This window comes from Gekko japonicus, unplaced genomic scaffold (assembly GCF_001447785.1).
Source record: "Gekko japonicus isolate JY-2015 unplaced genomic scaffold, Gekko_japonicus_V1.1 scaffold189, whole genome shotgun sequence".
NCBI lineage: Eukaryota > Metazoa > Chordata > Lepidosauria > Squamata > Gekkonidae > Gekko > Gekko japonicus.
Genome location: NW_015163608.1, coordinates 545,453 through 556,842, shown reverse-complemented (window position 1 = coordinate 556,842; position 11,390 = coordinate 545,453). Strand labels below are relative to the sequence as shown.

The 11,390-nt window shown below is 44.2% G+C and overlaps 1 protein-coding gene across 1 annotated transcript in view; it reads right to left on the bottom strand.

Annotated features, from left to right (window-relative positions):
- Positions 1-10,682, bottom strand: part of TENM2 (teneurin transmembrane protein 2) — a 618,318-nt gene extending 607,636 nt beyond the window's left edge. Inside the window, exon 1 of the mRNA XM_015407305.1 lies at positions 10,472-10,682. Within this exon, the coding sequence (XP_015262791.1) occupies positions 10,472-10,682 (211 nt within the window). The remainder of the gene's footprint in view (positions 1-10,471) is intronic.
- Between the last annotated feature and the right edge of the window lie 708 nt (positions 10,683-11,390).

The following is an 11,390-nucleotide window of genomic DNA, read 5'->3' as shown; positions in this document are numbered from 1 at the left end:
AACCTGGGCCAGCAGGACCTGTCTGGGGGTGGGTGGGAGGCGCATGGCTGGCCTACCTGGGCCGGTGGGGCCTGTCTGAGGGGGAGAGAGGCCTACGGCCTACATGTTTCTCTGAACCCATCCAGCCCTAAACTCTTTTGTGTTGTGAGTACTAGGTCTGCTGAGGCTGACTACTCCTCAGATGAGGAAGATGCAGGGAGCAGTCCAGCATCCTCTGGAGTCAGCCCAGAAGAACCCTCAACTATACCTGAGGAGGAAGAGCCCTCAGCAGCTGCACAGGAGGTGCAGCCAGAAGGAGAGGCCGATCCTGAGCCTGGCCCAGCACCCCCAGTTGCAGACACCCCAATGCCAGACTCCTTGCCTAGTTCTCCTGAGTGCCCCAGACATAGGGCACGCCAGAGGCTAACTATGCAAGAGCAAAGAAGGAGTGCCAGACTCCAGCTCCTGCAGGAGCAGAGGGAAGAGCTGTACGTTTTGCAGACTCAACCCCAGGGAAGGAAGTTCCTGCTCAAAAGCACGCAGTGCACCTGGTTAAATGCGGCAGCAACTGTGCTCACTGAGACCTGCTCCTCCGTGTGTGTAGCAGCCACTCCTTGTCTTTGCAACCTTGAATTGACTTTCTGGCTCTTTAACTTTCGGCTCTGACTGACCTTGATTCTGGACAGTGTTTACAAGCTTCCATTGTGTGGTCTCTGTGGCAGCCAGCGAAGACAGCACATTTTGCTGGAAACCATTCCTCAGCCACACTTCTCTACCATAAATGACAACTTTCAAAACTATAGACACTTCACAACACTCATTTCCAACAACGTCTCCTTCTCATTCCCATGTGACCTACTGAGACTTTCATCATGACCACTTACTTTCAGCCCACCTTCCCTTGAGACCTCTGCTCTAACAGGGTGGGCAGTTCAACCACAACTACATTGAATGACATGGACGTCCAACATAAAATGACTTCTCAGACTGCCCAGTTGCTGACACCACTCAACAGACCCCTGTGTGTAACATTTTCTGGCCCACACTGTGCGACCGGCTATTGTGTAACATAAGGTATGTGAGACTTAACTTCCACATTTGTATCTTTCACTTACAGACTGCTAATATTTACTTTATCTCCTTCCAGCCTATGCATTTGTTACACATCACATCTTTGTAGAGCTCGTTGTATTGCTTTCACAACAGGCTTTACTGCTAGTCTATACATATAAAAGAAAGTCCCCTCACTGTAAAATCAATGCCCAGGCCAAACCACTGGACCTAGAAACACCAAATTTGGGAACAACGCTCCTACCATGATGTAGGTGCTCACTAAGAAGGGATTTTTAGAAATTCAACACCTAAGGGGGTCAAAAGGGGTAAAATGTGCTCCCCCCATTGATTCCTATGTGACTGCCAGGCTGCTGCCTCCCTGCACTCCCACTCTCTGATTGGTCAGCTGCAGAGCTCAGTGTTCTGAGGTAAAAAAAAAGCCAACAGTTACAGGAGACTGCAGAGAGCTTATGACAGTTGAGGAAATCAGGAACAGCCAACAACCACCTGTGAGGTGCAGTAATGCTGCTGGCCCAGCCTCTCTGATAGCTTCCAACACACTCCCCCCACCTCCTACACCTAACAGGCGGTTTTCTGTCAGGTGCAGCAACGGTTGCAGGGTGCTTAAAGCCACGAGGGAGACCGCCCCAGCAGTAACACCTTAGTGATCCTGCCAGCCCCACCTCCACAGTGGCTTCTAATACTCCTCCCCCTCCTACACTGGACAGGCAACTGGGGAGGTTTGCTCAGTAGGACTGCCTTAGCCCTGCTGCTGGCCCAGCCTCTCCGATGCCTTTAAATATAATCCCCCCAACACCAGACAGGCAGGAGTCTGTCAGGTATAGGATCAGGGCCAGGGTACATTAATCCATCAGGGACGCCACCCCAGTAGGATCACCTTAGCGATGCTGCTGGCCCAGCCTCTCTGATGGCTTCCAGCACACTCCCCCCACCTCCTACACCTAACAGGTGGTTGTCTGTCATGTGCAGTAGCGGGTGCAGGGTGCTTAAAGCCACGAGGGAGCCCGCCCAAGCAGTAACGCCTTAGTGATCCTGCGAGCCCCACCTCCACAGTGGCTTCTAATACTCCTCCCCCTCCCCCTCCTACACTGGACAGGCAGCTGCCAGGAGGAGGCAACTTAGGAATGCAGCAAAGACATTTGCACATAGTAGTCCTGGGTGGCTGCTCAGGCCAAGTACAAGCAAGATCACCCTGAGGTGCTCAGAACAACACAGTCTCCATATGAGCAAAACAATCCAGAAACACAAGTAGAGAGGCCATCACTTTTGTGGAAGGTAGCAGGAGCTGACTTAACAGACGACTGCTTCTTAAATGGACAGTTCTATGTTGCCTGCTCCAGAGTGAGCTCACCAAGAAGCTGGTGATCCTAGCACCTGAGGACAGAACCACCAATGTGGTCTACAGAGAGGTCCTTCGGTAGAGAAAAAAAAAGTATGTCTCACTTCATTTTTTACACTACAATCTTCTCTGTTAGAATTCCTACAACAAAAGTCACATTTCAAACGTCACATCTTCGGTATTATAACTGGATTTACAGAACTTAAATACCATAGCGAAGCAGGGTTATCAGGCTAGTGTTATATATTACGATGGAAGTGTGAAAAGACACTATGGTAACAGCAGCATGTCATAAAACTATATAAACAGTGCCTTAGGTTAAACAAAGATAATTACATAAGCACATTGCTCGACTTCAAACAAGCAAGAATACTGCAATACAGTTCTGGGACAGGCTGTCTTTCAACAATTCCAATATCTGGCATCTGGAGAAACAGATCATAACGTATGAAAGATTTATAGTATATTAAAATTAGCTAATCTCAGAGGCACTACTGTAGTTGGTTCGCACTTTAAATATCTATTTTTTGTGTTGTTTAGGTGGAAGGTAGTCATATTGAAAAGATACAGTTGTTTTCAGCAACCTATTCTGAAACACAAAAGACAGCATGAAAATAGCAAATTGTCCTATTGTAATTTTCCATTGATAGAAGTTCCTTTATGTAGGTAGAGGAGGGGAAGAGACAGTTGCCTGTGCTCTTCTCCAATTTACCTGTCCATCCCAGCTTGCTTGTAAAGGCTCCACCCACCCCCAAGTGTAGCATTTTGGGGTTTTCAGTTTGTTGCAGCAAGTCAGGAAATGTCCCCTTTTGTGCGCTCTAAATAATTTGTGGTTCATGGGATACAAGTCATTGGCTTTCTGTACCTTTTTTTGTTCTCACCTAATCTTTGTTCTCACACTCCACCTCAAAAAGTACTAAAAGATAAAGAACTGCAGATATCTGAAGATAAGATTTCTGATAAATAGCTGAAACAAATATTTGTGATACATAGCCACACACACACACTAAAAATGCACATAGCAACTGGTAATTATTTATTCAGAGGACTCTTTCCCAGACTAGGTATCAATTAAAATATTTACTAAGAAAAAGTATTTTACCTAGTACCTGATCAGAATAGATGAACCAAAAGCAAGAAGCACAAAAATATTAATTTTGCTTGTGCCTCTTCCATTATGCTCAAAGGAAGACATGTTGTAACATGTTCATCAAGATCACATTTTTGTTGCCATCACGATGCCACACAAGCAGTTCACAAGAAATAGGGTTTCATATCATCACATGGCCACCACACCTTTACTACATGCTTGAGTGACCTAAAGGTATACACCAGCAGAGATGTAAACAAAAGGATTGCTTTCCTGGAAACATTCTGTGTACAATGGAATGTCACATGGATTATAATGTTAAAATTATGTAACACATGTCATTATAACTAATTCTGAACAATGGCATCACAGTATGGATCAAAAGATCTACATAATGGATAACACTTTACAGACTATTTTCTCCAAGCTAAAGATAAGGCCCAGGTTTTCACAAAAGTATGAAATATAAAAAACAAACTAAACGGGGGGGAACACCTCCCCCCCCCAATAACAGAAGTAAGGCCTTCTTCTTGGCACCAATTACTTTGGGAAATGTAGTTATGTGGTCCTGGAGGAAAAAAATTAGATTATTAGGCAGAGTTAAAGGCCAGGACCTCAAAAGTAGCATTCTCAGAAGTGCTGCCAGTTCCATGCACAGGGCTTGCTAGACAGGCACAAATCAGTGGTCTCAACATATGGATGAGAAAGTGGTGCCAGAAGGAAGGGTTTAGATTTGTTAGGCACTGCAGAACTTTCTGGGACAAGATGAACCTGGGAAAAACTGAACCCTCACTTGAACCAAAAAGGAATCTGGCTGTTGGCAATTAATATCAGAAAGGTGGCAGAGCAACTTTTAAACTAATCCCAGGAGGAAAGCTGACAGGAACTGGGGAGCCTCTGGTTTGGGGCAAGTCAGGCCAGAGGGATGATTGCATAAACACTCAGGGTAATATTGATAGGTGTGTAATAGAACATGGAACAATAATAATTATCGTATGGCATAGTGTGTAGAATAGCCAGGAGATCCTGGCAGAAACAAGTTCTTGCTCTTAGCATTGTGTTAGTGGAGAGCAAGACTTGTTTTTAGGGGCTGAGAGAGCTCTGAAAGAACTGTGACTGCCCAAGGTCACTTAGCTGGCTTAATGTGGAGGTGTGTGGAATCGAACCTGATTCTCCAGATTAGAGTTTGCCACTCTTAACCACTACACCAAATTGGAACTCACAACTTGGTAGTGAGGGCACAATGGTGACTGAGGACCACGTGTGGTGACTAAAAGGCTGAGGGAGGTGAGGGTTACTGGAGAGGGAAACACACTATAGGTGTCTATATGCCAGTGCTAGAAATCTCTGAGCTAAAATGGGGAAACTGGAGTGCTTGGTGTTCAAATGCCAATTTAAATATAGTCGGTATCTCAGAAACATGGTGGAATGAAGAGACATGTGAGGGATCAAATCCTGAAAGCAACTACAGGAACGCCCTTGAAAATTGGAGGCAACACCATCAGGATTCTAAAAGACATTCCATTTGAAATAAGGAAGAAGAGGAAGTATAAAGACTTGATTCTGTTTTTGCAAACAAACAGCATTTCCTAGAGATGGTTGACCCCCGAAGGCGTCATTTTCAAACTGCAGGATAAAAAAGAAAAAAAGACTCTGTTTCCAAAGCATGTGAGTTCCTGAGACTGCAACTGGGAGAGTCGGGAGAGGATGGCAAGGACGAAGAAGACAGCAAACTTATTGATGAAATGGACTTTGCTACTTCCGACGAGGACTCTACTTCAGAAAAGGGGGCGGCAGCCCCCAAAAGAGAATACCAATTGAGGATTAGAAAAGATAAAACAAAATGAAGGCTGAAGAACTCTGATCTGTGCCTTGAATGGTTTTTTTCCCTTTAACGATGCTCTTGAGATTTTCTTTAAACAGTTAAAATAATGGTTTTAAAGATAAATAATATAGCTTAATCGACCATGTTCAATGTAATCCTAGCAATTTAGACTAACACTGACACAGGCTTTTGTAATGATCTCCTATACTTGGGTTTTTAGTGGTTTTCTTTCCTTTCTCCCATAAATGTAGTTTCCCCTCCCATTTTTTCATTGTAGTTTACAGAAAAATACAATAAAAAATTCCTTACGGTGGGACAAAAAAAAGAAAAAGAAACATGCTGGAATGGTAAATGTAATAACAATTTTTAAAAATTGATCCAGAAGGATTACTATGGAACACAGCCATTCCTGGGTATAAGCTCTATAGGTAGGACAGGGAGTCATGGGTTATTGTTGGTGGTGTTATGTCATACAAGAAAAAGGGCATAGAATAAAATAAGTTAGAAAACATCAGGGGAATTAACTCCTCAACAGAAGTGATATGGGTGGAAATATTGGGCCCTAAGGATTACTTAAAAGTGGGAGTGTACTATCGCCCACCTGATCAAACCCTTGAGGCCGATCTTGAGATGAAGAAGGAAATAAAAGAGGTGACTAAAGTTTATTATACTGGGAGACTCAACCAATGTTCCCTCTAAGCTGTGGAGTCTTGTGAGCAAAAATTCTAATGTGTGAGGTACTGACATTAAAGTTGTGAGCGAGCAATTTGGCTACTGCATAAGTTAGTTTTCTCAGAGACTAAGAAACTGTGAGCTAGCTCACACTAACTCAGCTTAGAGGGAACACTGGACTCAACTACCCTCATATTGACTGAGTAAACATGTGCTTGAGTCATGCTGTAGAAATGAGATTTCTAGACATAATAAATAACTGTGCACTGGAGCAGTGGGTCACAGAGCCACCCAGAGGAGTAGTGATCTTGGACTTGGTTTTGAGTGGATCTCAAGACCTAGTGAGAGATGTCCTGATCTAGATAGCCCAGGCAAGCCTGATCTTGTCAGATCTCAGAAGCTAAGCAGGGTCGACTCTGGCAAGTACTTGGATGGAAGACCTCCTTGAAATACTAGTAGTCGGGAGGACAAGGGCAGGCTTTATTAAGCCACCTCTCTGAATATCCTCCAGGTCCTCAGTAGGGGTCAGTCACAAGAAGTCACCATGACTTCCAGGTGCACACAGTCAATCACCAGAGGTCACTGTGACTTCCAAGTGAACACACACTTACACGCGTGTGCACACACACACACACACATATGGATACCCCCCCCAAAGACCTCATGAGAGATGTAGAGGTTGTTACACTAGTGGGAATGGTGACCACAATGCTATTAAGTTCAGCGTTCAGATCAATGGAAAGTCAGCCCTAAAATCCAAAATGGTAACATTTGATTTCAAAAGAAGTAACTTTACAAAAATGATGGGAATAGTAAAATAGTAAAAAAAAACCTCTCTCATGGATCACTGTCTTGACGTGGTGAGGGGACTTATGTGGTTTGATGAGGCTGTGGGCTATGCCGTGGAGAGCCACTGAGGACAGACAGGCCACAGCGGAGAACTCAGACAAAATGTGATCCACTGGAGAAGGAAATGCCAAGAAAACCCCATGGGCAGCAACAAAAGGCTAAAAGATATGATGCCGGGAGTGAAGTGGCTGGGCCAAAGCCAAAAGGACGCTCAGTTGTGGATGTGTCTGATGGTGAAAGGAAACTCCCATGCTGCAAAGAACAATACTGCATAGGAACCTGGAATGTAAGATCTATGAATCAAGGTAAGCTTGACGTGGTCAAAAATGAGACAGCAAGACTGAACATTGACATCTTAGGAATCAGCGAACTAAAGTCGACAGGAATGGGTGAATTTAACTCAGAAGACTATTATATCTAATACTGTGGCCAAGAATCCGGTAGAAAAAATGGTGTGGCCTTTATAGTCAACAAGAGACTGCAAAAACGATAGAATGATCTCAATCCGAATCCAAGACAAACCATTCAACATCACAGTAATCCAACATCACAGACAAAAGGAAATACTACTTTACAGAGAGAGTGGTTAAAATGTGGAATTCACTGCCAGAGGATGTAGCGATGGCCACAGGAATAAACAGCTTTAAAAGGGGATTAGATAGATTCATGAAGGATAAGTCCATCAATGGCTATTAGCCATGGTGGCTGAGAACCTCCACATTCAGAGGCACTAAGCTTCTGAATCCCAGAGCCAGGAGGCAACATCAAGGGAAGGCCTTGGCCTCTATGCCTTTCTGTTGGCCATCCAGACTATGTTTAAGAGATCTCTGTGATCATTATGGAGGTTGCAAGTCCTACCAACACTGCCTAGGATCCCAGACCCTAGATAATGTCAGCGAAAACAAGGGAAGGGAGATACAGCCTAGAAAAATAAAGTAAAAGATAGGAGAAGGTAAAGCTGGCGGGAGAGGAGTGAAAAAGATAGAAGGGGAAATTAGAAGATGGGAAATGGAATAGAAAAAGACATGTGAATGCGTGAGGGGCAGCAGAGACTGCCTGGGAAGAAACAGAAGTGGCAATGCTACAGGAGGAGGAGGAGGAGGAGGAGGAGCAAAATGTGCTGGGGAAAATTCAAATCTGAAAAGGGAGGGGGGTGAGAATCCAGCCTTCTGGTGGATTGGTAACTGGTTAACGCACTAGTTTTCAAACTGTCTTCTGAGGAACATTCAGAGGGGGCTCGGGAGGTCTTCCAGGGTTCCACACAATGAAAAATTCGGCAAATGGAGAGGAGGAGGAAGAGGAAGAAGAAGAAGAAGAAGAAGAAGAAGAAGAAGAAGAAGAAGAAGAAGAAGAAGAAGAAGAAGAAGAAGAAGAAGAAGAAGAAGAAGAAGAAGAAGAAGAGATTAGATTTATACCCCACCCTTCACTCGGAGTCTCAGAGTGGCATATGCAGACCGAAACGCGTCAGGTCGAATCTATCAGCCCTTGTGTGTTATGATTTGTTATTTGTACATGAGGTGTAATTGGGCCCTTATATATAATTTCAAAAACTTTGTTTAATAAATACATGTATCTTTTTATATATTTCATATATTAAGCTTTTATTGTTGGCCCTCTTTAGCATTTGACTAACCTTTTTTAGATACTAGTGAAAAGGGAGGCTCCATCAGCAAACCAGGGAGAAAGTCTTGATTAGTTCATACCAGGTGTGGGGAGCTGAACAGGGAGCAGGAGGAGCCAGGTGGAGCAACCACCTCCCCTCCCTGTTCTGAGGCTTGCACGAAGCTCCTGCCACTGGACACAGGATGGTGGAAACTCAGCAAGTCAGGCCAGAGGGAGAGGAGCCTCACATGACTTACTTTTCTTTTGAAACGGAAGCTGCGGATTGAAAGAACCTGATATATAAATGGTTATAATGTTTATTGATCCCCCCCCCCTCCTCGGTGGCAGGGAACAAATGGCTGCCACATGGAAAATGCCCATGGTGTGGGCAGAATTGGGAAAAATCTAAACCTGCACACAGCAGCCATTCACATGGCAGACATCGAGGGTTTGCTGTGATCATTCCCAAAACTCTGCAGTAAAGCAGATCTTGTAAAAGACTAAAGAAAAGCTGAGGATGTCCTGGGAAGTACAAGAATGCACCACAATGCTACAGGGAAGAAGAAAAAAGAAGAAGAAACCCTCTTTTCCAGAGCATTGAAACCCTGGCAAATAACCCCTGTGAAAATTATCACACCATTCACAGCATTAAGAAATGTCAAAATGTAGTAGGTTTCATCCTTTGTTTCCAAGCTCTCCAAGTTTCCAGCATTGCTGGGGGATAGCATAGTGGGCACAAGGGGATACCAAGAGAAAATTGCATCAATGTAGATGGGGAGATCCAAAAATCTACACCTTTCTTTTCACACAGTGGGCAAATCTACTCTGATGTTTCTAGAAACTGCTGCTCCGGCTTGAGAAGCAAGGTGAAGCAAAACATCCATATGGATGTGCAGCCTAAATTAGGTTTGAAGAGAGAGAAAAAAGATCAGCATTATGATGTAGCTTATGTTTGAGGATGACCCACCTGAACTTGAGTCTCTGTGGTCTAAGCCCAATAGTCCAGCCAAAATACCACACTAGCTGTCATATGCTGAATGAACCCCAGAATAAAAAACACTACCGCTAGCAAGCTGAACCAAAAGTCGCAAACAAGTTGACACAGTTACTGAAGTACAGCATATGGTTTGATATTCATAGTCTTATAAGCTGGGGGTTCTTCTAGAATTAATCATGATAGGAAACAATTAAGAACTCCCTCCTACTCCCAATATTTCAGCCACTACAATTCTATAGGCGGTTCCTGAACATGCTAAACAGCCTCACCCTTTCCATTTAACTGATTGTCAACTGCTTCAGTATTCTGAGTTCCTGAAGCACATACAGTCTTACTAGGCCATTTTTTCTGGAGTTTCCCTTTCAGGTTAATTTACAAGGGCATGTTTTTCTGTATGCCTTGGGAGTCCCTCAAGAATGTAATGATCCTGACCCTATCAATAAGTCAGGAAGTTCTTCCTAATGTTTAGCCGTCATATGCGACTTGGATTCACTGCTTGTTTGATTGGCAAAACTATGTTACTATTAGATTCCTATATCTGATACATTTAGTGTTACTATTGTACTTACTAGTTCATAAATAAGGCTAATATACAATACTGTCTGTGCATGTGGTATGGATACTTATCACCACCAGCTAGGCAGACATGGGTCTCAACAGGATCTTTGCCCACAGCATGCCACTTAGTCCTGCAATTAACAATAAACAGCCTACTTCTGGTTCCTTCCCATGACGCAGTTGTATAGAAGGAGAATCACATTATTTCCTGACCTACCCAAATAATTGGCTTAGTCTTTCTAGAAACTGAATAAATCACAACAACATATATCTAACCAGCCAACATGCTGTAAGACCAATGATCCATTTTACCCACTTTTGTCAATTCTAGCAGACAGTAGAATTGTTCATCCAAAGCAAACGTGTGGCCCAACTCACGCAGCATCTTTTGCACCTGGATCGCAAAGAAGGCCAGCTTGGCTGGGCTCCCATTGTAGGTAGCTTCAAGTGCATCTCGAGGTCATTCTCATTCCATGCTGGGCTTACATGGGGCAGACCGGGGAGGGGGCTCAGCTTCCTCCTCTTTCTCACCTTCCTCCTCCGAGGTGTCAGTGACATCCTTTTCCATCAATTCCTTCACGAACTGGGGGAAGTTCTTTATCAGATATTGGAAACCTTCCTTCAGCTCCTTTAGATCCGAGCGTAGGCTGGACTGGTCCCTCTCCGCAGCCGTCTTGTCCTCCCACTCTTCTCTCATCCTCCCCAGTTCAGGGTCATCCTGGAACGTATGGGATGCCCTCCATCATTCCCATTCGGCACACCCTCGAGCATCGCGGAGACCAGGAGTACCCCCCAACCAGGCCGGATCATCCCAGCGATTGGGGGGGGGGTTGGAAAAACACTTGCTTTTTGGGGTGCATCCAGGTAGACTGTCACTGTATGAAGGCCTCATTAGGAGATTTGCCCCCCTCCTGTTTCAGGAGTGGGATCAGAGAGCCTCTAATCCTTTTAAGTTAAAGTCAAAGCCTTGGTTCGATAGAGATTGCTTGGAGGCAAAAAGGGTACTCTCTCAAGCCTATGCAAATTATATTGGCCACCATGTTGGGAAAGAGCTTAGTGCCTACCTAGCCTTACTAGAAAAGAAACGAGTCTATAAAAACTTAATTAAAAGAAAAAAGGAATATGCTAGGGAAGCATGGAGGGCTCTAATTCAAGCTGCCAAAGAAAAGAACTCCGCTTTATTTTGGAGGATGGTCTCCAGTCAAAGGGGAAATAGTTCTTTAACAAGGGAAATCCACATTTCATCTGAAACTTGGATTTCATATTTTCGGAATATGTATTTTGATAATTCCCCCCAATTGTCTACGTCTCCTGTTTTTAGCGACCTGCCAAGCTGGCCCTCGGTTTCCCCAAAAGAGATCACATCATTGATAGGCCAACTTAAAAGAGGCAAGGCCCCTGGCCT